Source organism: Cucumis melo, chromosome 3 (assembly GCF_025177605.1).
Source record: "Cucumis melo cultivar AY chromosome 3, USDA_Cmelo_AY_1.0, whole genome shotgun sequence".
Classification (NCBI taxonomy): Eukaryota; Viridiplantae; Streptophyta; class Magnoliopsida; order Cucurbitales; family Cucurbitaceae; genus Cucumis; species Cucumis melo.
In genome coordinates, this window is record NC_066859.1 from 8,700,167 (window position 1) to 8,723,682 (window position 23,516).

Consider the following 23,516-nt stretch of genomic DNA (forward strand, 5'->3'; position numbering starts at 1 on the left):
TGTTCTGATTTAATTTGCCTATGTTGTACTTTCTGTTGGGATTTAATTTGCCTATGTTGTACTTCTCGTTTTTCGTTTCTGTTTCTAATTTTTTAAGAACAGACATGTTTGGTAACGTTCTTGTTTCTTGTTCCCAAAATAATTAGGAAATGTTTCTAGTTTAATAAGAAATTTGTGGAAATGATAAAAAAGAGTTTCTCCTCGTTCCATTCCTATTCTCTCCTTCTGTGTCTCCTCTTCGTTCTCGAGCTTTCGTCTTCGGCGATTCTTCTTCTCTCTTTATTCTCTGTTTATTCTCTAGCTCTCTTCATGCTCCGTTTCTTCTTCGTTATCGGACTAAAGGTATGGCTCTCAATCCCTCTTTCTCTTGCCGATTTTACTGATGGATTTTTCTTTCAGATCTTTTTTTTTTTTTTTTTTTGCTAAGAATGACCAGAGGCGTTTGTTGTGTTTCTGTGTGTGTGTGTTTTTTTATGGCTTCGAATCCCTTTTTCTCCTGTAACGAGTTCGAAGAAATAGAGACGAATTTGACAGTTTCTTCTCATCATTCTTAGATGTATATGCAGAGAATGCAAAGAGAAAGAATGACATCCTTGAGAAAAGATCTTTTGGTTGTACATCTAGTGAAGTTGATGAGGGTCAAACATCAAGCAAAAAAAATGATCTCTATTAAGAGTTTATGGAGAATGTTTAGACATTTTAAATACATTTTAAAGACATTATATCATCTACTTTTTAATATTAGACTTGAACGTGGGTTTTGTATGTTTGTATTATGGTTTGAGAAAGTTACATAAATTTTCTTTTCTTCCATCCTTGTCTGTTTTTTTTCTTTTTTTTTTTCAAACTGTTATTTGGTTCATCGTATATTATTTAGATTGGAGTAGCCAAATGTAAACGATAATGTAAAAAAAGTAAAGGATCGTGTAAAAAAAATTACCATGTAAACAAATCTAAACGATCGTGTACCAAAAGAATTAAAAAAATTAATCTAAACGATCGTGTACCATATTTTGAGTCAAATCTAAACGATCGTGTACCAAATTTTGAGTCAAATCTAAACGATCGTGTACCATATTTTGAAAAAAAAATCGTTCAGTCAAATCAAAATGATCGTGTACCAAATTTTGAGCTAAATCTAAACGATCGTGTACCATATTTTCATCCTAATCTAAACGATCGTGTACCATATTTTGAGTCAAATCTAAACGATCGTGTACCATATTTTGAAAAAAAATCGTTTAGCCAAATATAAACGATCATATACCAAATTTTGAGTCAAATCTAAACGATCGTGTACCAAATTTTGGGGCAGATCTAAACGATCGTGTACCAAATTTTGAACCAAATCTAAACGATCGTGTACCAAATTTTAAGCTAAATCTAAATGACCGTGTACCATATTTTAAGTCAAATCTAAATGATTGTGTACCATATTTTGAAAAAAAATTGTTTCTTTTTATTTGTGCAGTAGGACTTCTTTGTATTAAATGATTTAAAGTACTTTTTGATAATTTTCATTTTATGTTTGCAGGACATAAATTTTTATTAAATGTTTAATTGTATTGTCTCTTTCATCTGTTCAGATTGTATGTTTTTATATAGCTTCCAGTACATACTAGTAGTAGATTTTATGTAGCTTCCAGTACCTTGAATCACAGAGTTTGACTGCTTGGACTTTTGCTAGCATTTAGTTAGTTGTACCAGAGATTCCCTGTCTTTTTGTCGTTGATTTTATTGATGGATACCTATTGTGTATTACTTCACATAATATTTTTTTTCTTTCCCTTCATTAAAGGCCATCTAACTTTCCCCATATTCCCCTATATATAGTACACTACGTTTCCTCCTTTCATTTATCACTTTCACTTCTCTATCACTACATTCTTCTCTCTTTTTATATCTTCTTCTTCATAAGTGCCTTTTTGGTTTTCATTCTCTTTTCAATCTGCCTGGTTTTTCCAAGTAATTCATTCCTCTATTCTAAAAATGTGCTTCTGCAATTAACTTCTGTCCTTTTTTCTCACTTACGAACTGTTTTGTATGGCTTTATATTCATCTATTGTATTGATGTTCACGTTATATTTAAGATGACATGTATCGCATAGTAAATAGGGATATTTAACAAATTAGTAAGTATAGGGATTTAGTAAGTTCATAATAAGCTTTAATTAGGGATTTCTGACAATGTATATGGATATTGTACTAATTCACTTAGTACATATTTTATAGGAAAGTTTACATACTTTGTAATGGATTAACAAACACTTTTTGTCGTCTTAACTGCGTTCACGCTGGCCCAACGTCAAATGTTACTAACATTGGAGCTACTAATGAACGACAGTAGGCGTATCACGCATACATCGTCCGATACACGCCATAGAATAAGGTAGCTTGCGTACTTTCGCATGATACACAAGTCAGATCTTGTGTATTGCCAAAGCACGCGCATGGACATGCGAACATTCGCAATTCTATGCCATTTACTTCGAACTGTTTCTGATCTTTCTTCGACCGAGATTGTTGATGTTGAGGAAATGGTAACAATGTTCTTGCACATCCTTGCCCATGATGTGAAGAATCACGTCATTCAAAGGAAATTTGTACGGTCTGGTGAGACAGTATCTCGACATTTTAACCTCATACTATTGGCTGTTGTTAGACTATACAAGGAGTTGATAAAGAGATCTGTTTCGGTAACAAACAAATGCAATAATCAACATTGAAAGTGTTTCGAGGTGGGCATGGTACAAGTTTAATGTATTCGAGCTTTAGTTACGTGACACTTATTTCGACATGTTTATTTCAACTTGCAGAATTGCCTTGGCACGTTAGACGGGACGTACATAAAGGTGAACGTCCCCGCAGCAGATCGACCTACATTTAGAACCCGTAAGGGGGAAATTGCCACAAACGTACTGGGCGTCTGCGACAGACTCGCGAATTTCGTTTATGTCCTCGCCGGTTGGGAAGGATTTGCGACAGACTCGCAGATTCTACGTGATGCCCTTGCACGAGCAAATGGATTATAAATGCCAAAGGGTATTGTTTATTTATAATTAAACAACGCCCATTTCTACTTACATATTCAAAGCGCATAAACGAATGGTTTTAATAACAGAGTATTATTACATGTGTGATACGGGTTATCCAAAAGCGGAGGGATTTCTCGGTCCGTACAGAGGCCAGCGATACCACTTGCAAGAGTGGTGTAGTGCTGGAAATGCACCAACAAATTCAAAGGAGTACTTCAACATGAAGCACTCTTCGGCAAGGAATGTCATTGAGCACACCTTCGGTGTTCTTAAGGGTCGTTGGGTCATTCTTCATGGAAAGTCGTACTATCCCCTGCAAGTTCAGTGTCACACCATTCTAGCATGTTGCTTGCTTCACAATGTAATAAACAGAGAAATGACATATTGCGATGACGTTCACAACGTAGACGAGGGGGACTCCACGTATGCGACGACCACCGCTACAGAAGACATTCACTACATTGAGACGAAAAATGAGTGGTCTCAATGGCACGACGAACTAGCTAAATCGATGTTCACAGATTGACAGTTGCATAACACTTAGATAAAAAAAATTACATTAGAAGTCATCAATTATATGTGCATTTTATTGACGTGTAAAATGTACTGTTGCATATGAAATGTAAGCGTGCCATTTGTTTGTGACTGTTAAATGTGAAATTCTGATATTACTAACGTACTTCATATATTTCTTGTAATTTGTCATTCTCAGTATGTCAACCTCAACCCGTGTCCCGAGGCATGTCTGGACGAAGGAGGATGAGGGCACTCTTGTGGAGTGTTTAATGGAGCTGGTGTCAATGGGGGGATGGAAATCCGATAATGGTACGTTCCAGCCAGGTTATCTGGCCCAGTTGGTACGCATGATGGTGGAGGAACTACCTGGATGTCGTGTTCGTGCAACGACTGTAATTGACTATAGAATAAAGACACTAAAGCAGACATTCTAGGCCATCACCGAAATGCGGGGGCCAGCGTGCAGTGGCTTTGGGTGGAACGATCAAAAGAAATACATAATTACGGAGAAAGAATTATTTGATAATTGGGTTAGGGTAAGGAAAATAATATAAACGTCATACGACATTCGCAATGTACATTTACTTCACAATTTTTCTATCAGTACTCATAAGTGATCCTTTTTTTCCCTACAGTCGCATCCTGCAACGAAGAGACTCCTGAACAAACCGTTTCTGTATTATGACGAACTTACATATGTGTTCGGTCCTGATAGGGCGACAGGTCAGTTCGCTGAGACATTCGCCGACGTGGGATCTAACGAGCCTGACGGGTATGAGGGATTTGACATGGCAGATGGAAACGAGGAGTTTTCGTCCGTGTACAGCCAGGGGATTGACATGTCACTGGACGATGTACGTGCATCACGACCTTCTTGCGCTTCAGAGGGTAGGACCGGATCAAGTGGATCCAAGAGGAAGAGGGGAAGTCAGCGAGAGGTGGATGTTGAAGGCATACATCTGGCACTCGACCAAACAAACGAGCAACTCAGGATGATTGAGGAGTGGCCTGCACGCGTCCTTGTCAATGACAACCATGTGCGCACGGAATTCTTTCGCATATTGTGTGAGATGCCGGAACTAACGAGTTTGGATAGAGCGTTATTGCAAAGGCATCTTCTGTCTCGTATGGACGACTTTCGGGGTTTCGTACTCATGCCTGAGGATGAGAGGGAGGGATTTTCTAGAGTCCTCCTACGAGACATGACGAGATAGTTTATGTTTGTACTGACCTGGGTTGCTTCTTATTTGCTTACTTTTTTTTTCTGTATGATATTGACTGTTTATGCTTTTGCTATTGTAGACAACTATTTTTTTCCATTCATAATGTTTATTTAAAATTAAGAAAAATAGTGACAATTTCACCTAGACGTTATACAAAGTAATTATATATGTTCAAAATAGGGGGACATCGCTATCGCCAATTACAAATAGGAAATAATTAATTTGTCTTTCTAAAAAATGAATTTTAATAAAATTTTCACAATATATTCAGAAATTAATTTCAAATTGGACAACTGTCTTTACTAATTTAATAACATTACATATACAATAAATTATATGCAATAAAACGGGTTCGACGCTTTCTTAAAAAAGTATTCAATAAGAATTTTTTTTATCATATTTACAATCTCATTTAAAAAATATTATATTACATAAAAAAATAAATTATTAACCCAACCCATATAACACTTTCCCCAAATAAATTTTATCATAAATTTCACATAAACCTACCCACCTAACCTTCCCCCAAACACATCTTATCATAAAATTCCTATAACCCTTCCCATATAACCCTTCCCCCAAACATATCTTATTCATAACACTATCATAACTCTTCCCACATAACCCTTCCCCCAAACACCTCTTATCATAAAATTACATTTCTAAACCCTTCCCCCAAACAAAGGTTATGATAAAACTAGGTTTATCATAACACTAGTTTTATCATAACACTAACCCTTCCATAAATCAACTATTCTCCCAAACACACCCTAAAGGTTTAGTATCTTCAAGACACATGATAACATAGATGGAATGTAAATGGAGTGACACATAGTTTTGATACTAAATATAATGGACATCTATTTAATCATATTTTTCAAGTATTTAACTTTGGTTCCTTTGTACTAATGACAAATATAAAATGAAAATTGAGCCCATGACCCAAAATTTTAAAATTTGCAGGAATGAAAACCTAAATTAACAAGTACAACCATATTGAAACTGTCAGATGACCAAAATGCAATCATTGTTAGAAATATAGAACTCATTTGATTACCTTTCTAATTGCTATCAGATATTCATCTAATTACATCTAATTATCAATGGTATTGATTGCTATTTGATTACGGTCTGATTGACATTTGATGTTCATTTCCTTATGTTGATTGTTAATGGTGTCAATTTACAATCTCATTGTTATTTAATTTAATATTGATTATTATCGAATTTCAAATGATACAAATTTCTATCTAATAACCTTATAATTGTTGTCTGATTGCTATCTGATTGTTATATAATTTTTATCTGATAGTCATCCATGTATATCTTTTATTTTTTGTCAATTAGTTAGACTTTTATTGTCATTTGGTTATCTTTTGATTGTCATCCGATTACTTTTTTGTTTTTTGTCATGGTAATTTTACAATCTTGAATTATTGATGGGGCATACTAACAGCTGGAGTTGATGTTGAAGGTGAAATATTTGAGGTGCTTCTTTTCCAAGAAGTTTATATTTATATTAATAACATATTATGTTGTATATAATTGATATCTTACAGTTAGTTATTACAAGTTTATGAGTCATTGTATTAAATTATTATAATAAGGTACAACCCGTTGGGCATCACTTAACAATCTATTAAAATTGCATGTATAACTTATTGGGAGTATATTGTTAATAATTATTTATTGGATATCACGTAGCAATCTCATATTGATACTTAGTAGTTTACGAGGGAATATTAATTATAATACCAACCACAAATTAAAATATACAAAGTTACAAATTTTATAGACCATGACAATCAAATAGCAATTAAATAGAAATAACAAAATACTAAAAAATCCAATGAAAATCACATAACCAGTCAAATAGAAATCAGATAGTAATATAATATTAATTAGATAACATCACATGATAATTAGACGGAACTTAGATATCAATATATCATATTTGCATACCTTTTTCCTTTAAATAGTGGTTAACTCATGTGAAAATTTGGTATAGTGTGTTATTAAAGCCCTAAAAAATCCTAACTTAGTCAAAATAATTTATTGCATGCAGTTTGAAAGTTACTTGACAATCATACATAACAATCAAATAGACATAATATCGAAAGAAAATTACTTGCCAATCAGATATCACAATAATATATTAATCACATAACAATATCGAATAGAAATAAGATAGCATTTACATGCCAATTGAATAGACATTGTAAATTACTTAATATGTAATAAAAATTATGACAATCAGACAGAAAAACGCACTAATAAATATCAAATAAAAATCAAGCATAAATGATATCACTAGTTAAATTAAAAACAAGCGTTAGAAAATGGCAAAATATTTAAGTGTTTTGAAACAATCTAAAATTTAGAAGCAAGACAGTAAAAACAAAGAAGAAATTGAAGTAAAAAAGAAATGAGAATAAAATGAATCAAACGAAAGAAAATGGAGGATCCTGCGACAAGATTAATGAACCATATAAACCAAATAAGAAATTAAAGATAATATTCTAAATAAAGAAATCAATATTAGAGGATTTGCTAAAGGATGAAATATATATTAAATGGCACACAGAAAACAAGACAATAATATGAAACAAGGGCAATGTTGGAATAAATAATAAATAAAAATTTAGATTTGAAAATTGTGCTATGTTTGCAAAATAAGTAAAAAGAAAAGGTGACATGGATGTAATATAGTATTAAAAAAGGAAAATTACTCAGGTTATGTCAAATAATCTTCACCGTCTTCATTAATTGCACGCTAGCTAGCTAAAAATATCTCTTCTATTATATACAACACAGTTCTTAACACACAAAAAAATTATCTCATTCACAATAAAGAAAGTGACAAAATTGTTAAATAACCTATTAACAAATTACATTGATCAATATATACATAAAGTTTTTAAAATCTAACGAAAGAGGGAGTTGTTATCTATTAGAAAGGATCATAAAGTTGTGGTCTAAAAAATATCTGCAAGGAATATATGCTCACGTAAGTACATAAAATAGATAATTAAAAATAAATGAATTGTAATAAAAAGAAATTAAACAAAGTTGCATTACGCTCATGTTGCATTTTTGCTTTATTATATTCCAATCATAATTATCAAACTTAATATTTCTTCTATGAATCTAACTAAATAGTCATCTCACTTAAAAACAGACAAACTAATCTTTAGAATCAACCTTGGCATGATGTGGAGTAGATTTTCCTCATTAATCTTCACAATCAAAATTAGCAAAATATAGCAACTAAACTAAATAAATTGATCAAGTCATGTAATTTCTACATCTATACCCATTCATTTTTCAAAGCAGCAACCAAGAATAGTAATTCGAACTCAAGAAACGCAAAGAAAGAAAGCAACCGATAAACGTAAAGAAACTCTAACCATTTCATCATTAAATTCCCCCCATCTCACTTACTGAATCCCCGTCTAAATCAAAAGAAAACTCACAAAATGGAAGAATATAATACCTGAAATGGAAAAAATCGCAAAAGGAAAAAAATCGCAAAAGGAAAAAAACGAAAAAAGAAAAAAGACTCATGAAATAGATTTTAGGGAAAATTTTAAAATACAATAAATAAATTACATATCGAAAGAGATAGGGGCGGTGGTGGCATAGGAGGACAAAGGCGGCGATAGCATCAAGCGATAGAGGCATCATTTTAGGGTTTTCTATCATTGAAGGGTCCTTTGCAGATTTGTGGAACACAAATCGTGGAGGGAATTTAAAGGAGCACTCCCGACGCATATTAGGTGATAGAAATATATTGAGAAATTGTGCCATGGGTCAATACGTGTAAGATGATAGAGTTGTGCTTTGCGCAGGAATTCCCAACCATATAGATAATAAAACAGTACAGTGAAAAAGATGAAAATCGAACAAGAAATTAGGCCAAAAATGATTCTCCTTAGTCATTATGGATCTTAATAGAAACGATAGATTAAAGAATGAGCTAATTCTTGGATTTTATGTCCTAAAACTCGTAGTTTGTAATCATATTGTATTCGATAAAGTCGTTATTAAGAATTTATAAGTGAAATTGAATACTATAATCTTAAATCTAATAAAGTAAGGTCCCAAGGCTATTTTGAGTAAACTTGAACTTTATTTGGAGACATAAACGTGGATCAAGTTCGAGTATATAGTCTAAAATGGTATATAGTATATGAATAAAAGTTGGACGCCTTATTTAGGGATACTATGGATGCGGTCCGCTTTGTAATTAGTACAAACAATGTAATCCTAAATTGTTCATATAGAGACATGAAAGTGGGGCATCCAATGTAAAGAATTTACATGAAATTGAACCATGAAATACTTTTATGTTATAACACTATTTACTATTTAAAAGTGACTATTTCAATTATTGATGAACTAGGTAATTTAATCTTAATCCTGATTAATGCTGAGTTAACTAGGAACTCCTGTTCATACGAGATTATCCTTAGATCTGCGTAGCTGAGGACAGCTCATCAACGTTGGAAGACAGAACTCACTCCTACCCAATTTAGAGTTAGTAGATAGGTTGTTCCCTTGGAAGACAGCTCATCAACATTGGCCTGAGAGTGATTCAGTTTATAGGTTTGACCTTAAACCAATTATTCAATAGTGGATCAGCAATACTTAAGGAGCAATATGTAGTCTCAGAGATAAAAAAATATCTTTGACCCAGCCGAAGTTATGAACAACCTGTGAAGGATTAACTTACTAATCATGGTTAAATCAGATGAACATAAATAGATCTATGGTGAGGAGAGTGCAACTAAGCGACTTTAGTGGAATGACCTATTAGTTAACAAATGCTGATTAGGTCTAAAAGGGTTGAGCTAGTTAATCTTGGATTATTGAAGTCCATGATCTATAGGCCCATTAGATTCCATTGCTAGTTCATAAGGAATAAACTTTAGAACAATATGATGGACTAATTCAAATTATTTGAATTAGGTGTGCAGAGAGAAACCGACAAGTATATATGATAAAGTCGTTGACTTAGAGATAGAGTTTTATGTTTAAATATGATTTAAATATAAAAAATATGAATATAGATTCATACTCGGAAGCTCAGAAATGATAGAAATAGTCAAAATTAAAAAAAGTCAAAATGTTGACTTTTGACTTTAACTAATCAAACTTTGACCGAGGAATATATTCAAATATGATTTAAATTTCAAGAAAATGAATTTAGATTCATGCTTGAGAGGTTGAAATTAGTCAAGGAAGTCAAAATGGTAAAAAGTCAAAATATTGACTGTTGACTTAAAAAGTCAAAGTTTAACTTTGAATAGAATAGTCCAATGAACATTTTGCTCCTTGACTAATGTTGGATAATTCCTCTAACTCTTAGTGGGCTAAGTGGAAGCTTATAGTGATGACACTAAGCCCAATGAGAGTGAATAATTTTACTAATGGTTAGTGGATTGTGACGTGTTGAGTTTTGGTGATTCAATTAAGGCTGACAAGAAAAATAGCAAAATTAGAGGTTTAGTTTGGATAAAATGAAAATTTTATTTTTAAATTGACAAAATAGCAAAACGAAGAATTTTTAAATAATAAATGGGAGAACAATGTCTTAAATGCCCCTACCTAATTGACAAATGTGATTTATGAATACATTTGTAACAGAATCAACAAATACCCTATAATTAATACAAATTATGCACCCACACTTGGGACATAACTGCTCGAGGAGAGCACGTCCTGGTGCGACAATGTGCTACAGAGAAGGATGGATGGTGCAACAATCTCCATGCGAATGGAAGATCGTGACGGCGACAGCTGGGTTCGTGGAGATGCAACGACTGCAGTCGAAGCTTCGTGGACAAACATCGGTTGGAGTAGACATAGTCCGCTCGCTTTAGATCCAAATGTTCCGACGTAGAGGAGATGGCTAACGGAAAGGGGAGCAGCTCGGGATGTGGCAGCTTGGGCTAACGACGAACAGAAGCTTGACGAAGAACTGAGGTGATGGTGGCGGCTTCGACAAACTAAGGGAGATTGTCGTCGGAGATCTCGGTGGAGAGAAGAGAGGCAGGGGCGACGACGGCTGTGTGATTTCGAAGAAGAAGAAGACGAGAGTGGGGGTTGCGACTGAGATGAAGAAGATGATGATGAATTTAGGGTTTTAAAAAAAGATATAATAATAATATAATTCATATTATATTATAATATTATAAACTTTATTATTTTTTTCTTTTCCTTTCCAAACTTAAATAACTTTAACACCCAACAAAATAAATTTATCTAAATTAATGGATTGTACATTATTTTGGCATAATTTTAGGAATTCAATTTAAGAATCTAAAATTAATACATTGTATTTGTACCTAATAATTAGGGGATGTTGAAACTAATGACATATCTTTAGGGATTATTGGAACAATATAATATTTTTTTGATTTAATTAAGAATTATTGTTTACAAATGTACTATAATCACTACTAGAAAAAGACCCTTTCTTGACGGTTGGTTTTTTCTTTTCTTGACGGTTTTTGATAAAACCGTCAAGAAAGGAGTGGTTTAATAGGAAAACCGTCAAGAATTTTGATGAAAAGGCGGAGGAGAGGCAATTTTCCGAATTCTTGACGGTTTTAAACCGTCAAGCAATATGAACGTTTTTCTTGACTGTTATAAACTGTCAAGGATTATCTTCTAAATTCTTGACGTTTTTAAAACGTCAAGATTTATTATAAAATCGACATTCTTGACGTTTTTCAAATGTAAAATAATATGTAATTATACTTGACGTTTTAAAAACGTCAAGAAATATCAATTACATTCTTGACGTTTTATAAACGTCAAGAAATATCGATTAAATTCTTGATGTTTTAAAACGTCAAGAATTTTAATGAAAAGGCGGAGACTGAGAAATTTTAAAATTTCTTGACATTTTTAAAACGTCAAGTAAGAGAATTTTTCTTGACGTTTTAGAAACGTCAAGAATTACTAAATTAATTGAAAAAATAATAAAAAAACAATATAAAAAATAGGAGGAAAAAAGGGGGAAAAATGAAAATAAAATTCTTTTTTCTTTTTCACATTACGCTTTCCTCTATTTCAATTAAAATTTTGCCACTTTTAATTTTACTTTCTCAAATTTCCTCTTTTCCCCCAAATTTTGTAAAAAAGCCCTAACTTTCCCCCCTCCATATTTCTCTTCACGATCGAAAACTTCACATCTCTTCCATCGCAAGATTTGGTGTGCTTACGCTCGCAAGCCCCCTTCATCACAAGCCGCCGTTGAAGACGTTGCGTTTGTCCACCGCTGAAGATTTGGTGTGTTCGTAGGTTGTCGTTCAGAATAGGTTCGTCCGCCGCCGCAACAGGTTTGTCCGCCGTCGTTCACAAGTTCGTCCCAAGTCGCTGCCTCTTTTTTGCATTTTTCTATTTCCTCTAAGGGTGGTTGTATGATGTATCCTTCGAACTTTTTATTCTCCAAACTTTTTATTTCCTCTAAGGGTGGTTGTATGATATATAAACTCAAAATGTTCCCCTAAATTGACGATTCCCAAATTGAAGATTTGAAGCAATTGTGTGTTGTGATTGAAATTTCAGGCTAGGAAGGCTCTGTGTGCTTTGAAAGGATTGGTGAAATTACAAGCAATGCTGAGAGGTCATTTGGTGAGACAAAGAGCCACTTTCCATCACTTTCTTCTTCTCTCTTCATTTCTCTTCCAGTTTTGGAATCCATTTCTCTAATTTTGTTCCATTTTCTTCAGATCAAAGCCCTAGCGATTTTTCTGTCTCTTGTTCGGTGCGATGGGTCAGATTCAGTACTTTCTCAGAGCCCTCGCATCAAACAAAATCACTTTATTTTTTTTTCTTTTCAGAAAACGTTTTAACTTTTTTCCTGGAAAAATGATCCTGATGAGTGTATCGTGTCATGAGCAGCAATGGGAAGGTCTCTGTTTCTTTTAAGTATTAATGAGATGTAGTTATGGGTTTTCTCAAAATCATCCAAGATTTTTAACGTCATTTTCTCTCTTTGTGTTTTCTTGGGAAAATACAGCTATCGTACCACTGTTGTTAATTGTATTGTTTAGTCGGTGAAGGAAAAAAGTGAAACGAATCTCATCCTTTCTTCTTCTTTTTGTTTCCTATTTTAGACCACCTTCTCTACTTTTCAAAAATATGTTGATAGAGATTTTGAAGTCTTGCCCAGGATTTCACGTTAAGAAATTTTGTACACAGATTTCCATTTTTGTAATATACTTTTGTTGCTTTTTCATCTAATAAGTTTTGGTGTTGATTTACCTACTTACTAACATTTAAAAACAGAATCTTTTTTTTTTCTTTTTAAATTTTTGCTACGTATTTAATTCTTAACATGTAGCGTTGAGACTTTTACTTTCAATACAATTCTAAACAGATCGCGTTGGTATCCAAAATATGGGAACAACTTTTAATAGGAGATCCGAAGCAGATCGCGTTGGTACCCAAGTGCCAATAAAACTTATGCATTTGGAAGGATTGTACGAGTTGTTTGTTTCAAAGTTTGTAAGTTCTTTGGATGCTAGTATTTCTTGTTAATTAATTTTCTCTTTTAGTTGGATTTCAAGGTGCATTTGATTGGAATTGTTTAGTTCATATGATGTTGTATTAATTTTGATCGTAGTATTGTAAGAAACAATCTATTTAGTTCACATTCTGCACTATGTTTGCATTTTTTTAATGGTTACTGTTTGCATTTTTTTTAATGGTTTCTGTTTAATGGTTATGTGTAACCCCCCAAAATTTAGGAATTTAATATTATTATTTTAAGTACGATTTTGAGATTTTTGGTGTTATTTAAATGTTGAAGATTTTATCTTATGGAGATTCGTTTTTAGGTTGCTTTCATATATTTATGTTGCTTGAGTATGGTCTTTGTGTTAGCTTTAGTCTGTATTTTCTCTTATTTTCTTTTACTCTTAGTATAATACTCTTGTATTTTGTATTTTGAGCTTTATATCGCATGAGCTTACTGGGTTTTGTTTTTCTGTTCTACTTTTCTAGTTTTTAAGTGATCGATCTGTTCTGCTAAGTGTAATTTTAATTCCAATTCCCAATTTTCTTGGATCTTTTATTTTGTTAACGATTGTTGCTTTGTTTATTTAGTGTTATTTTATAAACTTGGAGTTTCTAATGCAGATTAAATGGATATGTCTAATAGCATTTTAAGTGATTATACTACTTTAACTTCTATTATTCTTTTGCCTCTGCCATTGATTGTTAGTATATTTTGCTGTAATCTTTATTCTTTCCTAAGTTAAGCTTGGTGTAGGAGGGTTCAGTATGGGAGCAGCTACAACGCTTTACTTCTTTGTGCTTCTTTTCTGTTTACATGAAAATCTAAAGAAGCATTAATATATTCACTGCCTATGCATTTCTTTTGCATCTGGTTATGCGATTCTATTTTGGTATTCGATTGAGTTGAAGAATTGTGAATGATCTAGTTGATTTTATTCTTTAGATAGTTTAGTTTTGATCTAATATTGGTTGGTTGAATTCAAATAGAAAGTGTAATTAAAAAACACTATACGTGTTGCATAGAACACTATACATGTAATTCAAATAGATAGTTATTGTGGTCTGCTAGTATGTTATTAGAAAGGTGTGCCACTTGTTTTTCTTTCTATTTCCTAATGCAACTAGCCAATCTTGTTATCAATATGTGATACCAATTCTTTAAAGTGTTTTCTCAAAGGGGGCTTGATTGTAAGTGTGTGGAGCAATATAGGTTGTTTTGAGATTCAATACTTCTCTTCATTCGTTTCAGGGGTTAAAGTGTTACTCACACACTTTTTGAAAACTTTTGGTTGGTTGAGAATCAAAGTGAGTATAGAATCTTCTTGGAATTGTTACGAGACTCGAAGTGACATTTAAACATTTTTTTTTTTTGCTGTTTCAAGTGTTAAAGTGTTGCTTTGAAACTTTTTACGTTTGTTTTAAGAGCTTTATATTGATACTGTCATCACTGCTTTATATTCTAAGTGGTTTGATCATGCTGTGGTTGCTTAATGTGTTGATACTTTAAATAGCTAGGTTGTTGGATGGATTTGGGATAGGTCTAGCTTGTTGTCACTCTTGTTCATATTTATATTTCAGAAACTGCCACATCAGAAATAAGAGGCTTCAGGCCAAAAAGGTTCCCCAGAGACTCCGTGACATAAAGGATGTTTTAGGTTCATATTTTATTCTTTATTTAATTTCAGTTCTGATTTTCTATGGTCTTTTAGTTGTGCGACTTCTAATAGTGACGATGAGATTGATGCAATCAATGATAGATTTTGCTATAATTATCTTAATCTTTAGCGTTTTAATTTGTCTTCGTTTTTACTCTGGTCATGTGATTTTAGTTTGGTATTCGATTGAGTTAAAGAATTGGGATTGATCTAGTTTATTTTGTTCTTTAGATAGTTTACTTTTGATCCAATATTGTGGGTATAATAATTTTTATGAATACTAATTCATTTATTTTGCATGTCTACAGATTGATACAAGAAAACCATACTCACAGGCGGAGTTAGATGAGGTGCGGGTTGAGTTGGTTGAGTTTTTGGGTTCGTACATATGATTTAGGATTTATTTGTCATCTCTGAAATAGGAAACTTTATTTTTTGTGGTTGATTTTTTGAAATGTTTATATGGAGGGGGAGAGGGAGAGGTGGGGATTGATTGATATACTTTTGGGACTTTGTTGAGGTTTAGAGTTTAGGTGAGTTGTTGATAGGTACTGTTCATATGTATTGGTTTTGTAAATGATATATGAATATGATGCAAAGTTTTGGAAATGATATGAATGAATGATGTTTAGTTGTCATTTGATGTATATTTGTCGTTTATATGTAGTTGAATTCTTGGACCAATGAGAGTATAATACAGGAACAATAATATAAATAAATTACAATTAAAAAAATGAAAAATTCTTGACGGTTCGCAAATGTCATGAACAACGAGATTCTTGACGGTTCTAAAATGTCATTAAAAATCACTCTTGACGGTTTCTAAATGTCATGAAAAAGAATACTCTTGACAGGTACAAAATGTCATAAACGACGACTTTCTTGACGGTTATAAAATGTCATGAAAAATGCACTCTTGACGGTTTTAAAATGTCATGAATATTCGCATTCTTGACGGTTTTTGTCATTCATAGTCACATTCTTGACGGTTCTAAACTTTCATTAAAACCTATGCTTGACGGTTCTAAACTGTCATGAAAAATGGAATACTTGACGGTTCTAAACTGTCAACGTTAACAATTCTTGACGTTTTTTACAACTGTCATGAAAAATGCCTTTCTTGACACTGGATTCAACGACGGTTTTAAAACCGTCAAGAATAATCGCTCTTGACAGTTTAAAATCGTCAAGAAATCCTGTTTTTGTAGTAGTGAATCGTGACATGTGATATTTTGTTTAATTTTTTTATCTCAACAAATACACCGATATGGCATAATCTTATGAATATAATGTTATGAATGCAAAATTAAAGATTTTTCATAAATTATTTATAAAATAAAAATGTTAAAATTAAGAGAATGTAAACTTAATTTATTATGTGTATTTTTTTTTTGTAAATAATTTAGAAAATAAAAAATGATGTTGGTTTTTACTGGTTTCTTTCCTCAAATTAATATCTTTCAAATTTTCGTTTGCGCGGTCATGTGAGTTCTTTCCTCCGTTTCGGTTGATTGTTAAGATCGCTTTCTACCGTTGCTTCAGATTGAATCTTTTAATTTATTTTTCCTTAATTTATTAATTTTTATTATAATAATTAATTATTGCATTGTATTTGACATGATTTTAGGGAGGGATTGAATTTTGAATTTAAACTTAACTAATTTATTATAATTATTTGCATTATATTTGCTAAGATTTTAGGGAGGGATTCAATTTTGAATCTATCTAAAAAAGAAAAAATTAAATTTTTAAAATTTTTTTCGTTAATTTCTTAATTTTAATCTTAATATTTAATTATTGAATTATCTCTTAAGGGATTAATTTCGAATCTATAATTCAAAAAATAAAAAATTGAATATTTGAAGTTATTTTTTGTTAATTTGTTGATTTTTATCGTGATAATTAACGGATGTCGAAACAAATTGAATATATTTAGAGATTGTCGAAAAAATATAATAATTTTGTTGATTTAGTTAATAATTATGATAAGTGGGTGTGTTTACAAATACATATGTGATATTTTGTTGGATTTTTTGATCTTAACAAATACACTTTATTTGTATATAGACAATTATCATCCGTAGAGGGGTAATTTCGGTCCAAAAAATGGAAAAATATTAATGACAGTTAGTCTTGCCATAAATAAAAAAAATAACAATTTGCTATTTTCTTTTTTCTATCCTCATATTTGCTATTTTTGCGGATTCCTCGTTCAATTACATGTAATTTTGCATGTAATATGTTTATAAATGAAGGATTTTTTTCAAATATTGAAATTTTCTTGCCAATTTTATTTACTTTAAAAAAGTTCACCGAAGTTTTTTTTTTAATCTTTCACCATTCCTAAATTTCCATCTTTCTCACACTTAAATCCTTCTTCCGTCGAGTCCCACAATCCGATTCTTCATCCAAAGATTAATGGGTTAACTTTATTAGTGGTCCATGTTCGTGATTGGAGAAATTTTGAGTGGTTTGGAAACTACCGAGGTAATTTTTTGTAAAACTCTGATTCTTATAATTTAGAGTATTGCATGTTATCTAAGTGTAATTGGAGTAAAATTTCGGTTCTTTTTCTACCACGTTTGTTTTTTTCCTGCACTAACCTTGATCGTAAATTGCTCCAAAGAGCCTTTTCATCATCCTGGCTCCATTTTTGAAGAGTGGGATTCAGACTAGATTTGAATACATTCTGGTCCTGAATCAGAAGAATAGGAAGGGCATAGATGATTGGGTAGATTTTGAAATGGACAAGTCCATACCAAAATGCAGTTTGTAGCAACTGGCCTGTTACAGGGAAAGAGAGATATACTAAAACTACAAGTAGGTAATCTACCAATTAAATACTAAATGACAAATGACATAAATAAAGTGGAGAATAATTCTTATTGATTTTGTCAAAAAAAAAAAAAAAAAAAAAAAAAAAGAATGCAAGCATCCACCTATAAAGCTAAAGTTACCATAGAGTAACTTCTTCCAGGTAATAAACAAAGATGTTGTTCAAGAACTAAAGAAAATAAAATAATCCTCTTAAGAAAATATGGAAAATAAAAGAATCCAAAGGATACAAGATTTCCTACATCAGCAAAGGCTTTTTTTTCTTGATTTTATTTCAACAATGTCATGACCCTCTAGGCCATTAGTATATGTTTTGCTCAAACCAGTTGCTCAAATTGGTATTCAATGGCGAAGGTATTGTTTATGCCCTAAAAGTTACATTACATTTACATGGGATATTAACGATAGCAACTTACTTTGAAAAAACTATCGTTAACTGTTAAGTTAACTCCATATAAATTAAACAAAACCTGCAACTTATCAATCAGCAAAAGATTATAACTTTAGAAATATGAATATAGTGAAATGTGAAGCATGCAAAATTCAGCTACATCTAATGAATTCTCCCAATACCAATGCAAACAAGTTAAATTCACACCACTTCTTCTTCCAATCTAAAAATTTGCATAATTAATTTTAACTTCACCGAAATGACACAGTTCCAATCGTAAATTGACAGAGAAAAGAAACTTACACCGTTCATCAAGCAGAAAAGGATCTTAAGAACCACTGAACAAACAAGAGGTCTGCAGTTTCCTCTGGTGCCAATAGTAAATGTACGGGTTAAAAAGTGAAACCATAACAGAACCGACGCACAGATTTTCTGGATCCCCACGTTTCTTCAAAATAGTACTTATAAAGACAGAATCAAGACAATTGATTCAGATACCAACATAAAATTATAATTCAACGAATCAAATGAAAAGGTGAAGGTACCTTGTGCTGAGAATAGAAACTTTCACCAACAACGATGGAAGATAGTGTTTGGCACGAGCAAAAACGCGAGCAATGGTGAATATCTATAAGTGGAACTCATGTAGGGGGACTTTCCAGACGCCATTAGAGAAGCAACGTCTGAGAATAAGATGTAATCGACATCAGTGTATTTGACCTCCGTATTCACATCCTGCCACTCGCTGTAGAGTATGATTACAAACCTGAAGATGGCTGAAAGAATCAGCAACAATACAACCAATGGATCAAAACCCCTGCTTGCCCGTAGCAAATCACTTCATTAATACACTTCAGCCAATCAACAACTTCACGTCCCTCATAAAACTTTTGGAAGTGTTACCATCAAACAAAACCCATCAATGAAATAGCAAATAATTAAATTAAAACAAACTTCAAAATTAGGTCATAATATCCTTCAACTTTTCAAATATAAAGGCTTGGGAACCGAAGAAAAATAGAAAATACAGAAAGACTTACCTGAAATGGATACTTCAGAATCATGAGAAGCAATGGAAACTGCTTTTTCAACCGTCCTCATTTTGAACTTCAAATAAAAAATGAAGAGCAAAAAAAAAAAGAAAAGAAAAAGAAAAAGAGAAAAATCGTTATACTCTTCCAAGTCGCCAAAAGCTACGGCGCAGTGCTGGCCGAAGTCAGAGCATCCCACAACACATTAGATGCCACAAGCAGCGCTGTGGAGAAGATTAAGAGAATTTTCGCAAATCGGAGGTGTTCAATTTTTTCGCAAATAGTACAAAGACAGAGGTTGAGACAAATCTAGGAAATCGGTTGGTAATGATCGAAGAGATGGAAGAATAGGAGACCAAAGATGAAGAAAGATGGAGGGAATGGGATAGAGGCGCGTGGTTAAAAGAGAAAAATAACAAACCCTAAACTAGTTATATCGTTATGAAATAAATAACTAAGAAACTAAATAAGAACAATACAACAAAATAAAAAAAAAAAATAGAGAAGAGAGGAAGTAGAGTAAGTTTGTAGTGTCTATTACAAAAGCACCAGACAACTCTATTTATCAAACATATCATGTTATAGGTTACATTTATGAAATTTAATATGATGAATGTTATAATATGGAATTGAATAAGAATTATATGAAAATTGTAACCAATGTAGGTTATGGATATCTACATTTATAATATATCATTATATTTACAATACTCCCCCTTAGATATCCATATTATATAAAAATAAATATTTCGTTAAAACTTTATTAAGAAAAAACCCGATAGGAAAAAATCCTAGTGAAGGAAAAAGAGTACATTTTTATACATTAATAAGTGGCTCATAAATGTAATGACCCGAACTTTTAAATTAAGTTAAGGTCATTACTCAAAAGATAAACATCAAAATACACTTTCTTGAAAAGAGGATAACTAAAATCTTTATAAAATTAATATCAAGATGTTCACAAAAACATAAGATTATCAAAATTAACAAAAATAATTTGAAAACGTGACCCGCGGGTTCTAACAATTTTAAAAAACTAAAAACAAATAAATAGGACAAAATCTGGAGTAAAATGGTTAAAATTTAAAATATTGAAAAACATATAAATAGATGCAGAAGCTAACTGTGTCTCCATATGGTATTCCACAAATCACTTTCTGTCGCTCGCCAGCTTCTCAAGTTCTCTACCTTAGCCTAAAATATTAAACATAGGAAAGAGTGAGTATATAAATATACTCAGTAACGGACCCACTACTAGTCTCACTAGGTGATCTGTTAACTTTTCATTAGAAACATAATCATAACGTCGTGTGTCCAATGAAGCACATCTGAGTGAATAAGATCGTATGAACACCCCTAAATCGTACGAGTGATTCTGTGGGAACACCCCTGGTCGTGCGAGTGATCGCAGGTACACACTTCATAAACATATATGTAATACGTAGGTACACCCTTAATCGTGCGGATGGTCTCGTCAGAACACCTCTAGTCGTGTGAGTGACCCCGTATACACAATATAACTATCTCCTAACTGTGCATGTGATCCGTAAGTACACTTTAAAATCGTGCGAGTGATCCTATAGTAACACCCTTAGTCGTGGAGTGACCCCATAGAGAGGGTCATAATACAGGAGGGGTAAAAAGCTCAATAGACAAAGTTTACAGACACACCACAATCAAAAGCATGTAACATCATTATAAACATCATAACATGACATGGATATTAATCATAACGTCTTTATTCATATGATTAATATATCATGTATCATAAACATCATAAACATTCCAGTCATCATCGTCAATCATAATATCAATCATCATCATCAATTATAATATCAGTCATCATCATCAATTATAATATCAGTCATCATCATCAATTATAATATCAGTCATCATCATCAACATAATATCAATCAGCATCTATAACATCGCATTATACATCTTAGCAACCATCAATGCATAATCGTAAATACATGCAGTCTCTTAAATTTAGTTCGAAGGTCCAGTAGTTGAATCTCTTACCTGGAGATTAGCTAAAAATATTTCTTTGTTGACAATAATTTCCCAATTAAAGTAGATCTTAAACAGTAATGAAAAATCAATAACTTAATTAATAAAATTTACCAATAGCAAATTAGATCCAAAATTAAATTAACAAATTATTAATTTAATTACCTTTGCTTACCAAACTTGACCAAATTGAGGTTGAAAAATCATCTAAACTTTAATGAGAAAATTCATTACTTCAATCTTCAAGTTTTGCCAAAGAGACCAATCATAACTAAAACTAGTGAGGCGGCGGCGACAGAAGGTTATCTTAAATAACGAAGATGAATGACTTTTTTCTTTTTCCTTTTCTTATCTACTTAAGCATTCCAATGTTATTTATAAACTCAAATAATAACAATAATATTTATTATTAATATATATATATATATATATATATATATATATATATATATATATATATATATATATATATATATATATGTAATACTAAAATATACATATATCTTTATTCTCATTATCTTTCTTCAAAATAATTAATTATCTTCAATAATAATTAATTATTATTTATCTTTCTACAAAATAATTAATTATCTTCAACAATAGTTAATTATTATTTATCTTTCTCGCAAATAAATAACCTTTTTATAAATAATTATATTTTCTTTGTCTCCCTTAATAAATATCTTTTTTTCTAAAATCAAATTATATTTTCTTAAATAATTATATTTCAACAAATATAATTATATTTCAACAAATATAATTATATTTTCCTTTCCCATAATAATTGTATATATATTTCCACGTATACATATAATTGTCAAATCTCCAACAAAATTTCTCCTCTACAATTTAATTAAATAACATCCATAATTATTTAATTTAATTCAATTCCAACAACACTAAAAATCCACAACTTTACTTAATCCTCTTAACCTACCATTTAATCAAAATCTCAATAAACACCATATGCCAAAACCTCTAATTAATTAAATATTCATCCAACAAATATTTAATTAATTTCAATCCTCACAAAATTAAACAATTCTTATTAAATGAATTCAAAATAATGCCTAATAAATTAAATCTAATTAAACAAAACTAAGATAATATTTAACTCCAAAATTATCTTAATTTTAGGGGCGTTACATTAAAAACCTTGCTAGAAAAACCTAATGGAAGAAATCATAATCAAGGGAAAGAGTGCAGTATTTCTATTCCTTAAGGGCAATATTTCTATTCCCCTTATGAATTTATCACTTGAGTTCTCTGAGTCGTCGCATTCCAATGTTGTGCACTAGCTTTTCAAATACTGATATGGGTAATGTGTTTATGAATAAGTCCACCAAGTTGTCTTTTGAAGAAATTTGTTGAATACTGATGTCACTATTTTCTTTAAGATCATGAGTATAGAAGAGTTTTGATGAGATATGTTTTGTTCTATCTCCTTTTATATACCCTCCTTTGATTTGTGCTAATTTTTACTGAAAGACAAAACACATGTTTCTCGAATATGATGAGCCGTTGACCTCAACCATACACATTCTCTACTAGCTTCATGAATTGCAAGAATTTATGAATTTATGCATGATTCGATAAAGTGGCAGTAATGGTTTGCTTTACAAACCGCTAAGATATAGCAGTTCCTCCACATGTAAACAGATAACCTGTTTGAAATCTTGCTTTGTGTAGGTCAGATAAATATCCAGCATCTGCATAACCAGCTAGATCAAAGTTTGATTTATTTAAATAAAACAAACTTATATCAATTGTCCCTTGAAGATAATGAAGTACATGCTTAACTCCATTCCAATGTCTTTTAGTTGGAGAAGAACTATATCTTGCTAATAAATTTACTGAAAATGTTATATCTGGTCTCGTGTTATTAGCAAGATACATTAGTACACATTTTGCACTAAGGTATGGTACTTCAGGACAAAGTAATTCTTCATTATTTTCTCGATGTCAAAAGATATCCTATTTTACATATAGTGATTGAACCACCATTGGAATGTTCAATGGGTGTGCTTTGTCCATGTAGAATATTTTTAAAATCTTTTCGTATATGTTGATTGATGAATAAAAATTTCATCAGCTAAATGCTCGATTTGCAAGCCAAGGAAAAATTTTATTTTGCCAAGATCTTTCATTTCAAATTCCTTTTTTAGATATTTTATTGCCTTTGAAAACTCTTTAGGAGTTCCAATTATATTTAAGTCATCAACATATACAACTTAATAAAAACACATGGACAAATTGGATTATTTTGATAACCTTCTTTCAATAAATATTCA

At 31.7% G+C, this 23,516-nt stretch overlaps 2 protein-coding genes and 2 long non-coding RNA genes across 8 annotated transcripts; 3 read left to right on the forward strand and 1 right to left on the reverse strand.

Annotated features, from left to right (window-relative positions):
• The first annotated feature begins 2,450 nt into the window (after positions 1–2,450).
• Positions 2,451–3,032, forward strand: LOC103504110 (uncharacterized). The gene is made up of 2 exons (XM_008468555.2): positions 2,451–2,696; positions 2,817–3,032. Exons 1-2 carry the CDS (start codon positions 2,451–2,453, stop codon positions 3,030–3,032), a joined length of 462 nt encoding a protein of 153 aa, XP_008466777.2.
• Positions 3,033–3,105: 73 nt separating this feature from the next.
• LOC127148652 (protein ALP1-like) lies at positions 3,106–3,561 on the forward strand. Its single transcript, XM_051082847.1, has one exon. The coding sequence runs from the start codon at positions 3,106–3,108 to the stop codon at positions 3,559–3,561; it is 456 nt and encodes a 151-aa protein (XP_050938804.1).
• A 3,977-nt stretch (positions 3,562–7,538) lies between these two features.
• On the reverse strand, positions 7,539–19,630 carry LOC103504065 (uncharacterized). Of its 5 annotated transcripts, none has more exons than XR_007819378.1 (6): positions 19,225–19,630; positions 18,951–19,071; positions 18,730–18,867; positions 18,488–18,645; positions 17,562–17,742; positions 7,539–7,760 (listed from the first exon to the last, which is right to left on the reverse strand). It is a non-coding gene; the product is annotated as an uncharacterized LOC103504065 (long non-coding RNA). The 5 variants fall into 5 exon arrangements; XR_540932.3 differs by lacking the exon at positions 7,539–7,760 and adding an exon at positions 8,937–10,885; XR_007819379.1 differs by lacking the exon at positions 17,562–17,742 and having other exon boundaries at positions 7,541–7,760.
• Positions 14,366–15,596, forward strand: LOC127148405 (uncharacterized). The gene is made up of 2 exons (XR_007819380.1): positions 14,366–14,958; positions 15,267–15,596. It is a non-coding gene; the product is annotated as an uncharacterized LOC127148405 (long non-coding RNA).
• Positions 19,631–23,516: the final 3,886 nt, after the last annotated feature.